Source organism: Leishmania donovani, chromosome 32, assembly GCF_000227135.1.
Source record: "Leishmania donovani BPK282A1 complete genome, chromosome 32".
NCBI classification, from domain to species: Eukaryota; Euglenozoa; class Kinetoplastea; order Trypanosomatida; family Trypanosomatidae; genus Leishmania; species Leishmania donovani.
This window is the reverse complement of record NC_018259.1, coordinates 850,054-871,591: the sequence shown is the minus strand read 5'-3', so window position 1 is coordinate 871,591 and position 21,538 is coordinate 850,054. Positions and strand designations below refer to the sequence as shown.

Below are 21,538 nucleotides of genomic sequence, written 5' to 3'. Positions count from 1 at the left end.
AGTCTACTGTGGAGGAGCGCGAGTCTGTGTTGCAGCAGCGCCTCGCCGAGCTGCGCACCAGTATGACAGCGGAGCGCGAGCAGCACGAGAGCCGGGTGGCGGAGTTTGAAAGGCGCGTAGCCCAACTCGAGGCTACTCAAAAGGCTGAAAATGAGGGTCATGGTGTAGCTGAAGCGGATTTGAGGGCGCAGGTCGACGCGGAGCACATGCGTGCTGACATGGCGGAAGTTGACGCCCGTGAAAAGGTGAGGAGTGCTGCGGAAGATTCCAAGGTCTTTGCGGAAGCACAGGCCGCGGTGGTTGAAAAGCTGAAAGATGATCATACTGCAGAACTGAAGCGAGTGTACTGCGAGTCAGCCACGAAGTTTGCTGTGGCGTCGCAGCCTGTCGACTGGTTGAAGGAGGAGAACGTGGCTCTAAAGGTGCAGGTGAATGAGTGGGAGGAGAGGCACAAGGAGGAGGCAAAGGAGAAGATGGCGGCGCTGGCCAAGGTGCGGGAGACAGAGCAGATTCTGTCCTCCCGAAAGGGCGAGCTGCAGCGTCTCAAGGACGAATGTGCATCCATGCAGAAGTCGATGGCGAAATCCATGGAGGAGCGCGATGCCGCGGTGGAGAAGCTGAAGGATGGCTTTCAGCTGGCAGAAGAAGCTCAGGCAAACGTAGTGCGTCTTGAGACACTGCGAAAGGAGCTGGATGAGGTGCAGAAGCGGCTCGACACAGCTGACAAGGATAAGGCCCTCCTGGCGTCCCGCTACAAGCGCGCGAGCACCGAGAAGGAAGAATGTGCCGACGCTGCCAGAAAGCTGCTGGTTCAGTATAAGGAGATGGCGTCGACACATGAGAAGCTGGTGGCTCAACTAGCTGCAGCCGAGGCATTGGCAGCGGAGAAGAGCAGGGTGGCCGAGGAGCTCACGCGGGCAGCTGCTGTCGATGCAGATCTCACAAACAATGGACTGCAGGATGATGCGGTGATGGCAGGGGCACAAAAAGTCTTGGAGGATACGGTGAGCGAAAAGCAGGAGCGAATCGAGGGGCTTGTGGCCGTGATCGACGGAACGGCACGTGAAAACAAGAGACTAAAGTCGGAGCTGGGCAACGCACAAGCTCGCCAGGTGTCGACCTATCGGCTGTCGCTGACTGCTGAGCCGACCTCGATGCAACCAGCCTTTGCACGAGACATGCTGAGCTCACTGGCAGAGATGCGTGCCATTCTGAGCGCGATGCACACGCAACTACTTCCTATTCTGGAGCAGCGTTGTGTGCAAGAGCGTTCCCGGGCTGCCGCAGCAGCGAGCCCTTCCGCCTCCACAAGCGCAGTGGAGGCTCTAGAAGAGTTGCACATGGCAACGGAGTCAGCCCACGCGGCGACGCAAGCTACTCTGGAGCACTTTGATGCTATGGCACGCCAGCTCTGCGTGTCTGCCGATCTGCAAGGTGTTGTGTATGGCAAGCTACTTGCCACACTGCAGCAGCCGCAAGGCAAGAGTGCCGCACCTGCACTCACGTCCCCCTTGGTGGATGTTTCCCTCGTACGTGCCTGTGCTGCCCTTTTCAGCGAGGCGTGCTCTTGTCCAGCGCCAAGATGGGAGGAGAACGTGCGCCACGGAGCAAAGAAATCGGCCAGTCCTGCTAACCAAAGCGACCGTTCAGACAAGGCCTGCAGCGCAGTTCGAGGCTGCGCCGTTGCCGCTGAAAAGGATGAGCGAGTTACTGCTTCCACTGCTGCGGATCGGAAGTCCCTGCCGACGTGGTCGCATTGTCGTGCCTTTTCGAGCGCACCGACTGTGTTCGCTTCCCCTGCAGTCGCAGGCAATCGAGATACCTCTGCCTGCACCCTGAGCCCCGCCCGTCGGCGCACAGACGACTGCGAGTTTGGCATGCTGAGCGATGCTGGCTACAGGCGGCCACCCACCCGAGCTGGACCTCAGCGTCGGTCCTCCTTTGGGAATTTCGCGGTGGCCCAAGCGACTATCTCGCTCGCGGAGGAACGTGCTGGGCTACGCACTGCCCCTACGCCGCCATGGAAATAGATGCCGAAATGCCTTACTGCCGACTCTATGCCCTGCTCCCCGGTGTGCTGCGCTCTTCCTGTGGCTTATCGAGTACTGAAGCATCCAATGCTGCTCGACACCATCCGCACCTCCCTTCCCATCCCTCTGTATTTATGTGTGTGCGCTTGTTTTTGCATGGTTGCCGACGCCAGTGCTGATCTCATTTTTTTTTGTGGCGTTTTGCTTGATAGCAATACGAAAAGCCACACTCACGCTTTATTCTTATTTGCTACAGGAAGACAGTGAAGCACGCAAGATGTTCACGGGCCGACTCCACTCCACCCTTGTGAGTGCTTGTGCCCCCCCCCCCCACGCACAAGAAGATGAATCGTCGAGGCCGCAGGTCAAATACGTGTGGGGGAGCGTAGTTCTTGTCAGGTTTTATGGCTAGCTCCGGTAGATGATCGGTGGCAGCGTCCCGAGGGCGGCCGCTTTTACTTTGGAGCACTTAACGAATTTTGCTTCCTCCTTCTCTCTCCGTCTCTCATCTCCCATCGGCTTGTTCCTTGCACCTCAACTGGGACATCCGCAAGGCGGCGACAACTGCGTGTTATATGTGTGCCCCTCTCTCTTTGTACACATGTATGGTCCTTTCATACGCAAACTTACTCGCTGCAACGCACACGCACAAACTTTTATTCTTCTTGGCACACACGTATCTTGTGGGCATAGTAGTAAGGCAGTCAGGCGAGGAAGCACACGTTGTGCCGCACGTATAGCGCCAAACATTCTTTAGGTGGGGGAGGGAGGTAGAACACCAGGGCTAGAGAACGGTGCAGCGTGGACCAGCGGACATTTTCACGAAACAGGAGACGGGCTACGCGAGCACCGTACAAGCACGTGCCGCGGCAGTCTTCTTCTGCTCCGTGTGATCGGTTTCCGACTCTGCGTGTGTTGTGGGAGGCGGAGTATTCAAGCAGTTCCTACAATCTTAGCCGTCACCGCCACCAGCCAACAGCTTCACGCGCCCCTCTGCGTACTTTTCAGCCATCTCGGTCGCATATGTAGTAGCATCGGTTGTGCATTCTGCGCACTCTCCTTTGTGCTTACCCTTGTTATCTCGCGCGTAACGATTCCTCGGACAACGCGTGCAGCTCTCCTTCAAGAGAGGGAGCGCGCGCTTGAATCATCAGCGTGTCTTTCTCGGTGAGGGAGAGAGCCGGCCCGCGCATGCGTGCTTGTATCGTGAGTGCTGCGCTTTATATATGTTTTCATTTTGTTCTTTGATGTTGTTTCCCTTCCTCACAGTCGGGTTACCGTGCCTCTTTGTAGCGTGTTCGCGTGCGTTTGAGAGTGTAGGTGAATCAGTGGCTGGGCTGGGCCTGCACCCCTCCTCCCTCTTTTTAGTTTGAAACGCGTCTTACCGCTTTTCCCGTATCGTCCCCTCATAAAGCCTTGCTTTCCTCTTCCATTACACTCCCTGTATCTCCACGCCTTTCTTGCAAGGTTTTCATTGTTTTCCGCTACCATCATGTCCGCTCTCGTTCCGAGTGATGCCGTTGCCCTCCTGTATCGCCGGTACCTGAAGGCGACGCACAGGATTCCCAATGTAACGATCCGAATGCTGCTGCTACAGCAAGTCCGCACCGGCTTCCGCCGCAACCGCAACATTAAAAGCGCCTCCGCGCAGCGCGAACTCATCAATCAAGCACTCAAGGACTTGGCGGTGCTGGAGGATGATCGGCTGTCGCGTACCCTGTACATCAATCGGTTAGGGCTGGTCTCATGTCTTGACTGGGAAGTGCGGAGAACGGAGTACAACTTCCGACCAGAGACGCAGTCTTACCTGGCTGTGCTTCTCATCTGCGGCTTTTCGCTTCTTCTCGTGGCGTTCCTGCACACGGAGAGGCTGGAGATACGACGCCCTGATATTGCGCAGATGGTGAACTGCATGGCCATGCGTTTGGAGGCGGAGTCTCCGGAGCAGTTGAAGGAGGTGCGCGAGCGGCAGATTCGCAATTCGCTAGAGCAGCGCCAGCATCAAGTGTCGCTGGAGCAACGTGTGCTGGCAACGTTTTGCAACGCCCCGAATACGCCCGCGCCGTCGCTGCGGAATCCAGAGGGCTCACTGCGTTACGAGCGGCACAGCTGAGCGTGTGGCTTTTGGGGCTGCTGGTGGGAGCCCCCTGTGCTCACTGCGAGGGCGAAAGGGCGAGGACGAGGTCACCATCACCGAGGCGGCGCCTCTTCTTTCTGCGTGTGTGTGTGTGTTGGTCGTTGTCGGTGTGCCCAACGGATGCGACCAGGTTGTAAACGCGGCGACATGTAGCTCACAGCTTGTCTCTCCTGTGACGTCATTTGCCATGACAAGAATGGTAGCCTGGCCCTCACACACGCCCCACCGCCGCAGTCGTTCCCTTATGTGTATCTTTATGTTGGTTGCAGTCCTTCTGGTGCTCACAATCACTGAAGCAAAAGAAAAACTATAGCAGAAGGGCGTGAATGAACGGCTCTGAGGTAAGCTGGTAGGCCCCGCAACCGTTTCTGTCTGGAGGGAAAGGGGTTAGCGGTGCACATATTGCGTGTGTGCCGTCGTGTCCTCACCGTTTCATTAGGTAGGCGATCCTTCCTCACGATCTTTCTCGCTTCCACGGAAGCGATGCCTCAAGCAACTGGGCACGCCCCCCTTCCCGATGCTCTGCTCTCTCTGTCGTCCCTCCCCTCCTCCCTCGCTGCACACATACACGTGCCCGCAGCACACGCATGCGTGGCTGCGTTTTTTTTTTTTCATTTCGCATCTCCTTCCTCTTCCTCCTCCTCCTCCTCCTGCGCATACAGCAAGTGAACAGAACGAGAGAGGGGGGACACGTCAATGGACTTCGGCTACGACGAGTATGGAAACCGCACCAGCGCCAGTAACGGCGATGGTAGGAGGGGTGAAGAAGGCAGAGCCGAATGGCGCTCTGCTCAGGAGTCGCGAGGCAGCTCCACGTCCAGGTCGAGCGGTGCCGAGGAGGACGCTCACGGTCGACCGCTCGACAGCAGTGATTCGGAGGGCCACTCCGACTTCAGTGACGATGTCGAACTTGTCATTGGTGAGGAGGGCACACAGGCGCTACACGAGCCACTGGTGGACCAGAGCGAGCTGCAGTCGCACGGGCGCCGAGCCGTGGGCTGGAGCAATGAAGCGCAGTTCTTGCTGGAGAGCCGCTATGCCGGGCGGGAAGGCACAGCGTCCTCTTCACAGCTGCTGCTGCTGGACGGCGATCGTCGTCACCAACGGCCACACGACGCGTCGGCTTCGCAGAACTACCTAGACGTTCTCTCCACCCTTCCCGACCGCATGCGGAACGTCGTGGTTGCTGGTTCCCTCCACCATGGCAAGACGTCGCTGGTCGAGCTGCTGCTGCACGAGCGTTCGTATCACAAGCGACAGGATGAGGTTGATCGCGAGATGACTTTGAAGAGTCACGTGCTGACCACCATCACTGGGGGCGCGTTGCTGCAGCCGACCTCTCGGCAAATCACGGTCATTGACACGCCGGGTCATCCGGATCTGATTGGTGAGACCGCGGCCGGCATGCGTCTTGCGGACGCCGTTCTATTCTGCGTCGACGCCGCCGAGTCGTTGAGCGACCACAGCGAGCGGCTGCTGCGCCACGCCATTGTAAATGAGCAGTTGCCGGTTGTCCTCGTCATTACCAAGGTGGACCGTCTCATGATCGACATCAAGCTACCACCGCTCGACGCGTACCGCAAGCTGCGCATGGTCGTGGATGCCGTCAACAACGTCATCGCAAGCTGCGGCACCACGTATGACACCTTCCTTGTATCCCCTGAGCGTGGCACGGTGTGCTTCTCCTCTGCCAAACTTGGCCTCTGCTTTTCACTGGAGACTTTCGCGATGAAGTACGCGGCGGTGTACCCAAGCATCAACGCCGCTGCGCTCGCGACAAAGTTGTGGGGGCAAATCACATATGAAAAGAAGGAATTCAAGAAGATTGCTAACTTCCGTCAGCGCCCCAGTTTTGTGCAGTTCGTGCTGGAACCACTCTACAAAATCGTCGCGCATTCTGTGACGGGCGAGGCAGCGCAGACCCTCTCGCCTGACCTCGCCAAGCTTCCCCGCTCGCCGCTCTCGGCGCTGCGGGAGGCAATGCGCTACTTCTGCGGCGCCCCTACCGGAGAGACCTTGGATGCAATTCTCAGCGTGTTGCCGGCACCTCCGGCTCGTTCGCAGTGGCTCTCCGAGAAGTACGGCGCAAGTGCATTGTGCTCCGTGACGAGAGACGCTGCCGCTGCCGCCGCTGAGGGGATGGAGGTTGGCACCGCTACAGCGAGGGCCGACGACCTTGTCATCGCTGTCGCATCTCTCCAGCGTGTCTTCGATGCCAAGGACACCCTCGCAGCCGTCGTGCGCGTCACACACGGCACTCTGCGTGCAAACAGCAGCAGCAAGAGCAAGGGCACATGTGTGCCGAGTGGCTGCGACGGTGGTCAGCCAAGACCCCGGTTAATCGCCTTCGACGAGTTCAGCAGTGACGCGGACCCGTATTATGAGGTAGAGGTACAGTGTCTGTACCTGCGTACTGTCGAAGATGGCTTTGTGCCGGTTCAACGAGCGACCGCGGGGCAGACGGTGTACGCGACGGGCTTGCCGGCGCGATCGGGGTCGCACATTGTTCTCGTGGGCGGCGCCGCGGCGGCAGCTGTTCTGGCCGAGGACGAAGGCGCTCCCGCCCCGCCCGAAGCTTGCGGCATCACCTCAGAGTGGGTCGCGCCCATCAAGGTGCGCTCGTTGGGGTTCCCGCAGCCACTGGTGCACGTTTCGATGGAGGTGCGCGACCCAGCGAAAGCCAGCAGTGTCCAGAACGGTCTCGGCGTGCTGCTCCGCACCTCCCCTGGCCTCGACGTACACAAAGAGGAAACTGGCGAGTACACGATCAGCGGCTTTGGAGAGCTGCAGCTGGACACAGCGCTGCACGAACTCCGCCATGGTCTGTGCCCTAGCGTGCCGGTCGGCATTTCGCAGCCGTTCGTGACGTTCGCGGAGACGGTGCAGGACGCGGAGGGCCTGCTGGCCATGACGGGAACGCGCAGCAACTCCGTCGGCTTTGTAAGCGGGGCACTGCCACGCGCCTTCACTCAAGCAATCGAGTACGAGCAGCTGCGCCTCTTCTCGACGGAACTCGACGAAGTCCGTCAGCCGCGTAAGCTGTGGACGGTGTTGCGACGTGACTACGGCTTTGACGCGCTCGACGCGCAGCACGTGCTAGCTGCTGGGCCGGACGGCACGAAGGGCCCCAGCATTCTAATTGACGACACCCTGGCAGAGGAGGCCCATCACCCTCTCAAAGTCGCCCACCAGCGCGCTATCGTCTCGGCCTTCCGTTCCACCATGGCGGCTGGCCCTTTGGTGGGTGAGATGGTCCGCGGCGTGGCCGCAAAGCTTATTTTTGCCGACATTGACGCGTCGACCCGCGACGCCGTCGTCCTCTCAAACGCGCGCACGGCACTCCGTCACTCTCTGTTCGGTGCCCGCCCTCGACTAATGGAGCCGGTGATGGCTGTTGAGATCTTGTGCGCATCCGAGTGTGTCTTACAGCTCGGCGACATCCTGCAGCAGCGACGTGGCGCGATGCTCGGCGAAGAGCCTATCGCCGCCACAACCCTTATCCGAGCACGCGCGTTGGTACCTGCCATGGACAGTTTTGGTCTGGAGACGCAGATACGCATGCTCACACACGGGCAGGCTTTTCCGCTCTTCCGGTTTCATCAGTGGGACGTCGTTCCAGGAGACCCGTTCGATGCCAGCATCCACGTTGGCCCGCTGGAGCCGGCGAGGGGTCATCAACTGGCGCGCGACTTTGTGCTCAAGACGCGCTTTCGCAAAGGTCTGCCGCAGAATATGCTGACAGACCTCTAGCCGGTGGAGAGGAACCGCTCGGCGTTGATGCAGTACACGTGTACCCGTGTGCCCGTGCGCAGGCAGAGAAGGAAAGGAGGCACAACCATATAAATGGCCTGTGCTCATCCACCGCCCCTCTCTCTCTCTCAGCTAAAGAGAAGAAAAGGAAAAGCAGCAGCAGCATCGCCGGCACATCCGTCGCGTATGCTCGTGCGTATGTGTATGTTGTGTGTGCTCCCGTCGAGGCGGCAGCTGCTCTACCACTGCCAGTTAGGGGGTCAGTTGACCACCATAGACGTAACTGGAGAGGGAACGGAAAAGCATCAAGACAGTCAATGAACATCGACTCGCAGCTGCTCCTGCACTTTCCTTTTGTGGCGCGCACGTGCATGTGCACGTGTATGCTCGCGCATCGGGTGAGGGTAGAGGGGAATGGGCAGGAGCGCGGCCGAGCCACGGCGCCCCATCACTTCCCTTCCACCATCGTGCGCGGTATGGAATAAGGGCCACAAGAAGCGAAGTTGTCGTGCTCGCATCTGAGGCGTTGTCTTTAGCGGCGCTGCCACGTGCAAGTTGAGCGCTGCATCGAGCATGCGGCCCCTCGGTCTGATGTCTGCCAAAGCCTCTTGGAAGGAAAACAAGCCACCGCCTTTTCTTCGTTTCTCTTCACGCATTGATCTATTCGCTCTGCACTGCCTTCGCTCTCTCGCCCTCATACACACGCACACCGAAGGTGCAAGAATCAAAGGATTCACTGAGAGCATAAACGCACGAGTAGTGTTCTCCCCCTTTTCCGCTGCACCAGTGGAGCTTAACGACGGCGCATCGTGACGCACGGCCACTCGTGCACACGCAGCAGGGTCACCGCCTTTGCAAACGCCGTCACGTACTTCTTTCTGCATTTTTTTTTTGCCCGCTTCACGTGTACAACCCCCTTTATTTGTCCTTGTAGATCGAATCTGAATAGACAACGCATCACCCCCTTCAGAAGGAAGGCTTCTTTTTTCAGTCTCCACCGTTGGCCTCGTCCGCTCCGAGTGCAGTAGCAGCAGCAGCAGCAGCAGCAGCAGCACACACCTTTCACCTCTCCCTCTGTGCACCCGTTCTGCCAGACGATTCTCCACGACCAACGAACGCAGCAGCGCCGCCGGGCGCAGCACAGACGATGGGCTGCGTGAACTGCAAAAGGGCAAAAAGGCGGAAGGATCGCCCCACGCTTGTGGAAGCGGCGGCGCGTGAGACGGAAAGGGAGCGCTGGGCTGCAGCTGAGCAGGGGCTTGCGGCACAGGACCTCTACACATCCGTCCATGCTGCGAATTCGCTCCCTTTAACTGAGCGTGAGGATGCCATGCCGCTGCCGACGGCACCGAGCCCTTTAGAGATTGTGCAACAGATTTCAGCTGCTGCTGCTGCTTCTCCCGGAGAAATGGAGAATAGTCTAGGATGGAACTCAAAGAAGAAGGGCAACATCCAAGCCACTGCCAAGGCGGATAACGACAACACTACGGCGGCGTTAGCCAGAGCATCCAGGACAACGGCTCCGTTAGAGTCCTCCAGGGAAACGCCCAAAGGACGCAGGGGCAAGTATCAGTACCGCCGTCACCCCGAGGTCAGCTCGCGGAGTGACGGATCGCTACCTCTTCCAGCAGATGCCGTGGAATCTGCGAAGAGCCGAGACAGCAGCAGCAGGAGCACTAGGGGCAGCAGTAGCAGCAGCAGTGCACAAGCGCACAAGAGCAAGAAAGGCGGAGAGGAAACGAAGAAGCACGGCAGCTCCGGAAGCATAAGCGCCGCAGAGGTTTGTCCGCAGGAGAGCAGCGGTGACTCCGTCGCGCAAGGGCACCTTCACAGCGCATCTCACTCACAAACGGCAGCAGTGGGGTTGCCTATTGACGGCCTGACAGCAGCTGGCACAACAAGCTCCACCAACTCGCACCAGACGAGGCAACCGAAGATGTACCACCGCAGCAGCAACGTATCATCGGATTTACGCAGTAATGCAACGCCTCCGGGGATGGAGACAAAGGTGTACCCGAGCGCGGACGCCCTGGATGACGGCGCCAGCGATGGGGGCAGCACCAGCCATGATGTCCCAGCCGCGATACCAGCGCCGAATACCAGCGTGGAAAGTGGAGGTGCAGCGGCTGAGGCCTCCTTCGTGTCTAACCGAGCGCCTTTTGAGCCGTACAGCGACTTGGAGCCACGTGATGCGACCGACTATTTACCCCCATATGAGTGGGCGCCACGGACGCTCCCTGTGCCGTCTCCCCTGCGGGCCTGCGGCCCAGTCGACATGGCGCAGTGGGAGGACGGGGAGAGTCAGTTTTGTGGGCTAGCCGCCGCGGGTACGACCGCTCGTTTTCAGGACCCTATGGTAAGCGTCTCTGTTGAGGGTGCCAGGACGTCTGACTCTGGAGCGGCCGAGGGCAATGACGGCGCTTCTCACCCCCTCTCTCTGCACACATTTTACCCTCGCCTGCCGCCAGCGCAGTGGGCCTCGTCTAGGAGCGAAGACTGCGCCAACAGACCTGAAGCATCCGCAGGGGCATTCGACTACCCGCATTTACCGGTGAACGCATTCATTCAGAAAGCGCATTCCAATGAGCAGCAGCCGACGTACCAGGCAATTTACGAAGGTGATGAGAGTGTCCACTACTCTCCTGCCGAGTACCCCTCGAACGAAGCGACGCCACGACGGACAGTGCCGCCGTCTCTTGTTGATGTACATGTCTCCGAGGCGGTCGGCTACGCATCGCCGCCGCCCGTGAACACTGCGTACTCCTTTTACCCTTCTCGTGCCCTTTTGCCGATGCATCACAGGCACGCGGTGCCTGACGGTGGCTCCAGCAAGCCTATGGCTTACTCGCATGCCCCTCCCGCGATAACCACATCTGCCCCGCAAATCTATCAAGACGGCAACCGCAGCCGCAGCGGTAACATCAGCGTTGTTGGCATCGGCGGAGGCGTGCATCCGCATAAACCTGTCTCGTACCTCTTCGATAGTTCCATGGATGACTGGCTGCAATCGTGGCATGCACAGCCGCCGCAGCGCCAGCTGTACAGTAAGTCGGTCGGCATGTGGTGAAAGCAACGGACCAGTGAGCAAAAGTGGGAGGGGTGGTGGGGGGCGAATACCCGAAAAGGCATACGCGGCGGGAGGCGGTGGACCAACGAAGACGGGGTGTGAGGGCAAGCTTTGCTAAGCGAGCGAGGAAGGAATACAGACGTCGTGATCTGTGTGAGCGAGTGATCATGTTTGCTATTCCTCCTGTTTCGATTCTCCTCGGCGCTACTCGTTATCCCGCCCATGCCTGCCTCCTTTTTGCCATATTATTTTTGTTTTGGTCTGGAGCATACCCTCCTTCGCTTCCTCTGCTTCTCTCTCAGCTGCAAAGGGCGTCTCGTTTATGAGTACTGTTTCTCTCCTTCACTCCACACCCCTCCTGCACTTACGGCGACACCCTGGCATCACCACCACCTCAACTGCCCCAGTGCGCGCAAGGACATCCGCTCTCTCCACACTGCGGCTCCTGTCATCTCCGTCTCCTCCTTTTTGCCTTTTTCAAAGAGAGGTCCCGCCTGTAGTGGTCACTGCACAGAGATAAACACACACACACACGCACGCGCGCTCCCGAATGCATCCGCTACCATTCTGGCTCACTTCTTTGTTTTGTTCGACTTATACACTCGACTTCTGTTTCCGTCTCTCTTGGTGATGCGGCGAAGATGCACCCTTTCTTTCTTTACTAGATCTTCTCTTCCCTCCCCTCCTCCTCTTCCTCTTGCTCGTCTATGTGGAGCTTTCGGCCCTTCATCGCTCACACACACACACGCACGCACACGCACGCTTACGTGTGTGCGAGGATGTGCGTGTAGGCTGCCATACTTCTGTTTTTATACCCTTTGCTTGGTTTCTGTTGGTCTATGCAGTAGCCCCGAACTCTTCCTTCCCTCTTCTCTACCCCCTTTGCTGGCCGGAGTGGCTACGGCGGCCGATGGACGGCCACTGCTGTGAAACGGGTCAGACGTGTTGGCGGAACCTCATCCGCAGTTTTGCTATATGGGAAAACGGTGACGACGACGGAAGTAACGGCAAACAAAGACAGGGACACGTGAATACCATCGCACGCTTCCTCGAGGTGGGGCACAGGCGGGTTTAAAAGCTCTGCAAGTAACTAGCACAGATACACGCATGCAAAGGAAAGAAAATGGAAACAGTCGGTGACGCGCAAGCGCACATCTACCGCCATGGAGGCCACTACCGCTTCTTCCTACCTTTTTCTTCGCCAATCTCCTCCCCCTCCCTCGCACCCGCTTCTCCTTGGCAGAGAAGTTCGTGCACACGTACCCTCTACGTACTAAAGGCCCCTTCAGCACACACGCACACACTCCTCCTCCCGTTAAACAAGCAAGAAAAAGAAGAGCTAAAGCAATGACCCGCGACGACGGTACCCAGGTGGCGCAGCTGCTGAGCGAGGGCAAGTACAACCTGCCGATGTTTCTCCGCTACCTCAAGGCCTCCTCGATGGAAGGCGACCAGCCCGACAAGTCTCTACTGCTCGGCATCTTGCTGCAGTCTTTGGCTCGCTTCCAGACAAGCGACTTCACGGCATGCATGTGCCTCGTGCCCAGCCACGTCCAGGACTCTCCCAGCGTAGAGAAGGAGCTAAACTACATCTACGGACTCGAGAATCTTCTCAGCTGCGGCCTCTTCGCGCGCTTCTGGACGCAGTGGAGCTCTGTGAAAGAGCATCTGCCTGAGTCCTTCCACTTCGAGGCCCGTGTGCGCACCAGCATCTTAGAGACCATCTGCATCACGATGGAGTCCATTCCGACGGAGAAGCTGGCCACGTACCTTGCTGTCTCGCCGGACCAGGTGCAGAAGGTCGTGCATAACGCCATGAAAGACTCCGAGGACCGTGATATGAAGGTAATGGCGTACGACAGCGGTAGCGTGGTGTTTCACCGCAATCGTTTCAACTATCCACAAGCTGGTGCGGCGCAGGATGCCATCCGCTTCACCGACGTGTCATCTGTCATCCACAACGACGTGCCGCGCCGCGGCGCTTCGGCTGCGGCGGACGAGCCACGGGACGTGCGCGCGCGGACGTGGGCTCGCATGGCGGATGAATAAGGGGACCGCCAACTTATCCTTCCCTCCCCCGACCGGAACTCACTTTCTCTGGTTAGGCATCATGCTGTCTGTCGTTCTCGTTGGTGGTCCGCCGGCCTGCATTGCCGCATATGCGCGCTCACAGCGGGGGGGGGCTGGTGAGTGGTATTGTTTGGTAAAGAGAAGAAGTGGAAGAAACAAACTTGTGGGAGAAAAGCAGGCGGCCGTTAACGGCGAAGTTGACAGCGAAAAAGACGAAAAAAAAAAAGAGCGCACGTCAAAGTGGAGCGATATCGCGCAGAGAAGCTGACCGCCCCACCCTGCTCTTGCTCCCCACCTGGCGCGCAGCACCCCACCCTATTCCGTCCCCTTCTCCCTCAAGCCCTCGACTCGCCCATTCTCATCATCGCTGGATCGGCGAGGTGAGCATTGCAGTCGTCAAGGGGTTTCAGGGAGGGGGGGGGTCTTTGGGAAGACCTACACGCACCTGCAGCGCAAGCTCGGGAATCCGGAGCCGGCTCACCTTCTGGGACGTGCCACCGCCTCTCCCCCTCCCTGCCCGTTGCTCTTTTTTTTTTCGTTCATTCAATTGTGTACTAACTGGGTAGTGTAAGAGACTAAGATGAGGCGTGCGATGAAAGGCCAGAGAACAGGAAACGAGACAATATGCCCGCAAAAAAGCGGACGAAGAGGCAACCGCTTACCTGGAGATGAACGGGCTTCTCCCTTCCCTTTCCCCCTCCCTCTCCAGAGGCCGTGGGTCTCCAGAAGCCGGTCTGTTATCGGCCCGACCTCTGCTCTAGTGCACTACGTATGATGCGGGAGGAAGGAAGAGAGAGAAAGAGGGAAGGCATGCCCATCCTCACCTTGTGCTGTTCAGTGCGCCTCAGTCGGCCATCTCTTTCACCAGTACAACTGCGACTCTGTTCCTGCTCCCCCCTTTTCTCCGTGCCCACACACGTGCTCGCGGTGATTGGCACCTGGCCTGGTCAAAAAGCATATGCTTGGACACAGGCTACCACTCGAAAAAAAAAGGGACTATCTTCACTGCGCTTTTCCACCCCATCGCCTTTGGTAATAATAATAACAATATATATATATATATACATGCACAACCCTTTGAAGTTTGATGGTCGCACATGTTGTGCTTGGCTGCGCGGCGTACTTCTCCTTCCCATCACCACTCAGGCACATGCACACACACGCACGTACACTTGTCAGGCACACGGTGTTGCGTTCTCGGGCCCTTCTCCGGCATTACCTGTTCTGCGTATGTGGATGAAATACTGAGCGAGTCTACTTCGTTCAAAGGAACAGCCGTGCATACGCGCAGACGGGCCTCTACCGCTAGTGTTTAACTCAAGCTCTTTTTTTTTCGGTTCATTCCTCTACACCCAGTCTCCTGTTCATTTGCCGACGTAATCCTTCTCGTCCAGTCAAGGCCGATGCAGCACGCGCAGGTGGAGAACGTCACCCAGTGAAGCGACATCGCGGCCTACAGAAAGGGCGCAGGAGCGATGAACCCTACCGTGCCACGTGGCGCTGAGTGGGGGCTGGTGCACTGCGACTTCTACCACCACGCACGCGCCAACACATCAAGACTATTGGTGTCTCATCGCACCACGGACACTGTCGGGCAGATGTTGATGTCGTTGATGAAGGGCGGCCTGCTAACATCGGCGCCCTCCAAGAAGCCGCACGTCAATGGAGGCACGGCCTATACAGCGCCCTCTGTGACCGCCGAAGAGGCATCACGAGGCACGGAGAGGCCTCACCAAGCTGCTCCAGTGGCGGACTACAGTTGTGTGGATATGGAAGGGACGCGGAAAGATGACTCCAAGTTTGTACCGTCGGTACCGCGGTCAGCACAAGCCCAGGAGGCATCTGTGCCAACACCACCCTCACCACTAGCATCGGCGAGTCAGGCAGAGACGAGTGCTGCCAAAGATGCAGAGAGCTTCCTCTCACGCAACGCGCCGCCGCCGTCCTCGTCGGCTCTCTCAGTCGTCGACAAGCACTCATCAGCTCCAACGGCGCGCCCTTCTCCGCCAGCGCAAGTGCCGCAGAACGAGCCATCGGTGCCGGTGAATCTTCTACAGACAGCAACCGCGTCGGCCAGGCACTGGCAATGGACACCGCAGCGGGACACCGTCGACAGTGCCTTTGTGCGCCGCCAGCTTGCCCTGCTGGCGCACCGACGGGTGCTAGCGCTTCTGGACCCTCATGCCCTCGCCTGCGGCAGCTACATCTCCATGTTCTCCTCTGGCGCCGAGTACAGCCGTCTCACTCAATGCTTCCGCGCAGTGGAAGTGGCGAAGAAAGACGTGGTGAGCTCGTGGGTGTCGCTGGCGCACTGCGCGGCGCTGTGCATTCTCCTGCCGCGCATCATGGATGAGAAGGTACAACTGGCGATGGCTTCCAAGGGCAATGCTGCGCCCCGCGACGTCCCTACCGAAGCGGGCAGCCGGGGCCACATCGGACCCCGTTTCCATAATCGGAAGGAGTCCAGTGGGCCTACCGAACCGGATGTGCCTGCGCGTGTGAGTGAGGCCATGCGTGGTGTCTACGTGCATCGCGTCGCTGACGATGCTTTTGAGCTTGGCGTGGTCATGCACGGCGGCCATCAAGACTCACGACTGCTCTGCCTCCTTCAGTGCTTGTCGCACTGGTGCCAAGTTGTGATTGAGCATCGCAGTGTTGTCCTGCCCATCTGTGCCTGCCTGCGCTCTGTCTCGCTGCGCCTGTGGTGGATGCCGCAGGATGGCCGCGTGACGCCAGGCTCCCTCCTTCCGCCGCTCAAGGCCTTCGTGGAGGAAGGCCGGCGCAGCTTCTTCGCAGCTATACGCAGCAGCGTCGCTGAGTGTGATGGCATTCCTGGCGGGGTGTGCCAAGTGCAGTCGTCCACGCGGCTAGAGGAAGATGCCTTTGAACTGTTCCCCTCTTACGACGACGTCGTGCTCTTCCTCGTACGTCCTGTGGCCTCACAGCTACGCGGTACTAATGTGCTGCGACTCCCGCACGCCTTTGGCGAGCACGTCATCGACCAACAGTGGGGTGCCACCGACGAGGCGGCGGAGTACCGGGTGGCGGTCCCAGATGAGGCCTCAGAGGCACGGAATGGCAATGGGTGTGCCCATCCGCTTTTCCCTCGCGCGTCAGGGGTACAAGAATTGGTGCGGCTCTCCAACGGAGCGGTACAGGCCACATTGGTGTTTGCTGACGCCAGGGTGACCACGGTTGGGGAGCACCTCCTCGCAGTGGAGATGCGGCCGAAGGCCGCGTATCGCCCCTTTGTGCCAACGCTGTGTGCCAAGGTGGCCCCGTTCCTTGTCGTTGGCCCAGAGGAGGCGTAAGAAGGGCAGGCAGCAGCGCGTAGGGCCTTTTTTCTGCGTCCCCCGCCTCCCCTCTCGCAGAAATAGAGAGAGGTGAGGTGCGTGTGTGTATGTCTCTGTGCGTAAGCAGCAGACGTCCGCAGCGGTGGTGGCTCACCCACACGCTCGCGGAGTGCTCTTATCCGTCTCTTTCTCTGGTTGTTGCGCGCCCTCAGCCTCTTGTTGCCAGACACACGGCGTTATGCATTTTTCGCGGTGCGACGCGCGAGCCCAGCACGGCTGCTACGCGTTGTCTTGAATCCTTTTTTTTTGCTGTTTGGCCGTTCGTTATTCTGCTGCTGCGCTCTTCTTTCTGCTGCGATGGGATGAGCTTTTTCTTTTCCCTCTCCTCCTTTTTTGTCCGTCTCGCCCTCGGCCGTTTCAGGCCTTCTGCTCTGGGGCACCGCGCCCACTCAACGACTTCATCCTTCTTTCGCTTCTCTACCTCAGTGTTGCTGCCGCACGAAAGCCGCTGAGGTGTAGATGTGGAATGACGAGTTGCAACATGCAGCCATCGCCAAGCATCCGCGCCCGCAGTGCTTCTCACTAGCGTCGTACTGTCTCTCCCCACGACTGTTTGCCGCGTTCGTCATCGCTGCCGCAATGTGCATCTTCGCTTTCTCTCGCTTTATTGCGCCTCTCCTCTGCCTTTACTCCGACGTCTCTCTTGCTAGTTCGCCAGGTAACTGTATCTCTGTGTGAGTATTTCTGTGTGTGTGCGTGTGTAGGTGGGCGTAGTTCGGTTCTTCACTGCCTACCTCTCTGCCACTCGCGGCCGTATTGCCCTTTGCTCTTCTATGCACGGCGCCTACACCGAAGCTACCGGCGCATACATCATAGCTGCTCCTCCTCACCACCTCCGAGACCCACAATGCTCTCGCGGACGCAGGGCGCCGGGGGCGCCGACAGCGGTGCCATTCTTCCCTTTCGGATGGGCGGCAAAAGCACAGTGGTTATGTCAGACTACCACATCTGCAAGTACGACGCCATCCTCGGCGTGCTCGTGTGCATCGGCGATGATGCAAACGTCCTCGTGCTCGGCAAGGAGATGTGCCGCGAGCTGCTGCCGCTGCCGGGCGGGGTGCACTGGCTAGACGCCTTTGTGTACTCCGGCACCACCAGTTTCCTGGTGCTTGCGTCAGAGACGCTCTTGTGCCTGGACTACAGCGCCGGCGTGAATGGCAATGGGGACAGCATGCTGCGGTGCACGGGGCCTGGTGCGCACTTCACCTGCCTGCATGTCGCACAAGGCTTGACATGCGGCGCGGTGGGGCGCAAGGACGGGCTCGTGTCCTATTTCCGTCTCGATCCGGTGTCGAACAACCCCGAGGAGCGGCCGCAGCTGCGGTGGACCGCCACGGAGACGAATGTTCTCGGGCTATGCCAGCCCTTCTGCAAGGGCATGGCGGGCCCCGTCATTGACACGAGCGCCGCCAGCCGCGACAAGTTCTTCACCACAGGCTCTCTGCTCTCGATGGACTCGTATCCAAGCAACCCGAACGCACTCATCGGTGTGGTGGGCGGGGTTCCCGGGGTGTGCAAGTGGTACATTGATGAAGGTCGTGTGAGCAGCTTCTTTGACGCTAGCAGCATCGCCGGGCAGCCGGACAGCCTTTTGGCCACGTGCCGTGTGACGCCTGGCGGCGTTTACGTCGCTGCCGTCACCATGCACTGCACCAAGATTCTCCTGTGGAACGAGAGCAAGAAGCGGCGTGACAAGGTGGCCGAGCTCTACTGGGTCGTTGATCTCTCTCAGCACATCTCGCAAAGCGTGCCGAGCGCCCCGAGCGCCGGACTTGTCGACGCCTTCGCGTACAATGAGTATCGCGTGGGTCTGAGCATGGCCCGCACTGCTCTCGAGGACAGTTTCCACACCACCAACGACAAGCACAGCCAGATGTACATGCTGCTGCACGGCCAGCGCGACATCCTGGAGATAGTTATCCGACTTGATGACAAGCAGGTGATGCGCCAGGACGCCATTATCGCGCATCTGAACGCGTACACGGCTCAGCGTGGCGTGGAGGCGGCGCGTACGAAGAAGGCGGCGGCTAGGTCAAGCGGCAACGGCACAGACGTCGGCGCGAACGCGGTGGACAACTACTTCAACGTTTTCCACGTGGAGCCGTGCGTACTGTCGAACTACTGGGCAAGCGGGCTGACAGACGTTGACCTAGAGGCGCTGTTCGTGACAAGCGAGGATGGCTTGCGACCGATCCTGGCAAAGCGCAACCGTCAGACTGGCGGCATCGAAAGCATCCGTGAGCTGCGCGAGCTTAGCGCGCAGGCGCCGTGGTACCCGCGTGCGCTGCTGTTGCGGCTGCCCGAGAACCAGATACGGTCGCTCGCCGAGGAAATACAACGAACAGCAGTGACCTCAACCTGGGAAAAGCTTCTGCGCGGTGGCGACGCACTGCTGCGCCACGCCCTGCCTGACGTGGAGGCCAAGGAAGCAGCTAACTCAGATGTGGCATATTTGTGGCGGCAGAGCGTTCTGGTAACCGTCACGGATGCAGCGCAGGCGGTCTGTCTGTCGCCGCAGTCCAACGAGGCTTTCAGCGTCAGCTCGAAAGCCTTGGCGAACTGCGTGCCGTGGTCAACTTTGGCGATCGGCCAGGACGCCGACGGGTTGGTGTTGGAGACGGTGCTGCCCTCGCTGCACACAGTGTTCCTGCCGACGGAGATAATTTTGCGCGTGTTCAGCACCGAGTCCATCGTCACGGTCATGAAGCACGACATTCGTCGCAATACCGGCTCGCTGGTACTGGACCTGGACCGGGCGGCGCTCCAGCTGGACGGGAACGGCGAGCCTGGAAAGCGGATGGTGCAGCAGGCGGTACTTGTTAATGCACGTCTGGAGCCGTCCACCGTGACGAGCAATGTGTCTGTTTACAAGGATGGCAAGTGTGTGCTGTTGCTGCTCGAGAACTCCTCGGTCGCGCTTGTCGACCTTTCGGGCAAGGGTGACGATGGCCGCCCTTTCATGCTTCAAGTTCCCCCTGGGCTGCTCCCGGTCGGGTCAACCATCGCCTCGCTTGACGCCTTCTGGATGGCCAGCCGGACCGCAACAAGCAACAACAAGATGGGTCTGCTCTGCCTCGCGTGCCTATTCAAGGACGGCAACGGATTCTTGCTTTGGAACTTGAGCGAGATGCGCCTGATCACCTACGCGCACCCCGAGTACGCCACGTCCGCCACGCGCCTCATGGTCACAGCAGCGGCGCAGCCGCCGCTGCCGAACCTGTCGGGGGACGTCAAGGTGTTCGAGGTCACGCTTTCTATTTCGTCACCCGTGCACAACGCCGGGGTATACGGTACCCTTACGTGCTGCGACGCACTGGGCGCTGCTTTGCTGTCGATGTCGCTTGCGTTTGGCGTCGCGGACGGCGCCCCGCAGGCCTGGTGCTACCGCCAGAGCGCGGAGGCCAACTGGGTGGCGTTGCCACAGACGACGAGTGCCACAAAGCTGCTGCCTGTCCGGTTTGAGGTATTGGGCTCATCTGTAGAGTGGACGATTACGGTGGGCGGTGCGGCCGTGGCAACAGGGAGTAGCCCGCTCCAGGGCAGCATCGTGCACGTCAAGACAACGTGGGCACCAGGCAAGGCCAACCTCACGTACGACACGGATGCGGGCGAAATGCGCGACTACGAAATCAGTCGTGACACCTCCGCCAACGACTGCATCGACCCAGCCATCGCGTTCGTTGGCGCACACGAGATTGTCGTGGTGCAAGTGTCCGCCCTCTTCCCCGCGACTGGGTCACCGCCCTCGATGACGGCGAGTGTCACGGCGGTGGACGCGGTGCCAGCCGCCACGTGCAGGCTCGACCCTGCGCGCCGTCTCGAGCACTTCAGCGTGTACCACGGCCGCGGCGCGCTCATCGTGGTAACACGCGACGCGAACGGCTGGCGTTGGGTGAACATCCTGGACAGCAGAACGGCCAAGCCGATGATGCAGTCGTACGCCACTCTTGACTTTGCTGGCGAGGAGAACGTTCAGGTGCTGCTGGTCGAGATCGAGAACGTGCTGCATCTGTACTTCCTCGGCTCCAACAATGGCGTTATCGGTCACTTCTTTGTGGAGGCGAACTTGGGTGCTTCGAAAGAAAGTGGGGTGCGCAAGCACCCCTGCTTCCGCGGTCCACACTACCACTTCACGCCATGCACCTTCCGCGGCTACGGACGCTATCTGCCGCCGGCGCCGACACTGAAGCAGGAAACGGGCTTCTTCAAGCGACTCATGACGCTGCCGTGGGAGGACATTGCCATGAAGCTAGAGTCGGAGACGCTACGCGCCACGAAAGCGGCTGGGGCGGCGCAGATGCCTGCCGGCACCACTCCCATGGCAGCGGCCCCTACATCAAAACCGTACGCAAGCCCCTCCTCTCTGCCGTCAAGTGTGCCACCAATCGCGAAACCGGACCCTAAAAGGGAGCAGCAAGAGCTGCTCGGCGCCGTCGATCGCGGAAGCAGTGCAGCAGCGCCGGCACAGGCCCCGACCCCTGCGCGGCAGCCTGGCGCCCCTGCACCAACCGCGGCCGCCACCGCAGCCACTCCGAATGAGTCGCCGGGCGGCCGCTATGCGCAACTCAAGGCGATCGCGGAGCGCGAGAATGTTAGCCTCACTGAGGCCCGGCGAATGATGAGTGAGAATGTGCGCAAGCTGCAGCAGCGCGGCGAGCGGCTGAGCGAGATGCGGAACAAATCGGCCGAGCTGGCGCAGACAGCACTGACGTTTCAGGATCTGGCGCGTCAGCTCAAGGAGAAGCAGCGCAGCAGCTGGCTGTAAGCATCGCCCTTCTGTTAAGCACTGAAATGTGCGTCCATCGTTTATTGTGTGTTTTCATGCCTCCCCCTCTAGGTGGCCACCTGTGAAGCGAAAAAAAGTTTTCAAGTGACGACGAGCGCTCCTGGCAGAAGCCCCCGCGCGCCCGCATCTGGGCGGGCACCGCCCCCCGGCTCCTGCGGCGGCCCGGCCGCCTTTCCACCTGGCGTGGGGCTATCCTCCTCTCTTTTCCCTCCGGCTCCCCCCCTCCGCTGTTCCGAAACCTCGTTTCCCCCACTCCCCACCCTGGCCACCGCGGGCCTCCCTGCGCGGGGAGGGCCGGGGCCCCGCGTCCTCGGCATATGTGGGGGGCCCCGCGTCCTCGGCATA

At 59.6% G+C, this 21,538-nt stretch overlaps 6 protein-coding genes across 6 annotated transcripts; all 6 read left to right on the top strand.

The window, feature by feature from the left end:
* Positions 1-3,522: 3,522 nt before the first annotated feature.
* Positions 3,523-4,143, top strand: LDBPK_322360 (hypothetical protein, conserved; the record flags this gene model as incomplete). Its single annotated transcript, XM_003863601.1, has 1 exon — positions 3,523-4,143. The coding sequence occupies one exon, from the start codon at positions 3,523-3,525 to the stop codon at positions 4,141-4,143; it is 621 nt and encodes a 206-aa protein (XP_003863649.1).
* Positions 4,144-4,863: 720 nt separating this feature from the next.
* On the top strand, positions 4,864-7,917 carry LDBPK_322350 (small nuclear ribonucleoprotein component-like protein; the record flags this gene model as incomplete). The annotated part of the gene is made up of 1 exon (XM_003863600.1): positions 4,864-7,917. The coding sequence occupies one exon, from the start codon at positions 4,864-4,866 to the stop codon at positions 7,915-7,917; it is 3,054 nt and encodes a 1,017-aa protein (XP_003863648.1).
* Positions 7,918-9,064: 1,147 nt separating this feature from the next.
* LDBPK_322340 (hypothetical protein, unknown function) lies at positions 9,065-10,984 on the top strand (the record flags this gene model as incomplete). Its single annotated transcript, XM_003863599.1, has 1 exon — positions 9,065-10,984. One exon carries the CDS (start codon positions 9,065-9,067, stop codon positions 10,982-10,984), a length of 1,920 nt encoding a protein of 639 aa, XP_003863647.1.
* Positions 10,985-12,331: 1,347 nt separating this feature from the next.
* LDBPK_322330 (hypothetical protein, conserved) lies at positions 12,332-13,033 on the top strand (the record flags this gene model as incomplete). Its single annotated transcript, XM_003863598.1, has 1 exon — positions 12,332-13,033. The coding sequence occupies one exon, from the start codon at positions 12,332-12,334 to the stop codon at positions 13,031-13,033; it is 702 nt and encodes a 233-aa protein (XP_003863646.1).
* A 1,496-nt stretch (positions 13,034-14,529) lies between these two features.
* Positions 14,530-16,365, top strand: LDBPK_322320 (hypothetical protein, conserved; the record flags this gene model as incomplete). Its single annotated transcript, XM_003863597.1, has 1 exon — positions 14,530-16,365. One exon carries the CDS (start codon positions 14,530-14,532, stop codon positions 16,363-16,365), a length of 1,836 nt encoding a protein of 611 aa, XP_003863645.1.
* Positions 16,366-17,254: 889 nt separating this feature from the next.
* On the top strand, positions 17,255-21,172 carry LDBPK_322310 (hypothetical protein, conserved; the record flags this gene model as incomplete). The annotated part of the gene is made up of 1 exon (XM_003863596.1): positions 17,255-21,172. The coding sequence occupies one exon, from the start codon at positions 17,255-17,257 to the stop codon at positions 21,170-21,172; it is 3,918 nt and encodes a 1,305-aa protein (XP_003863644.1).
* Between the last annotated feature and the right edge of the window lie 366 nt (positions 21,173-21,538).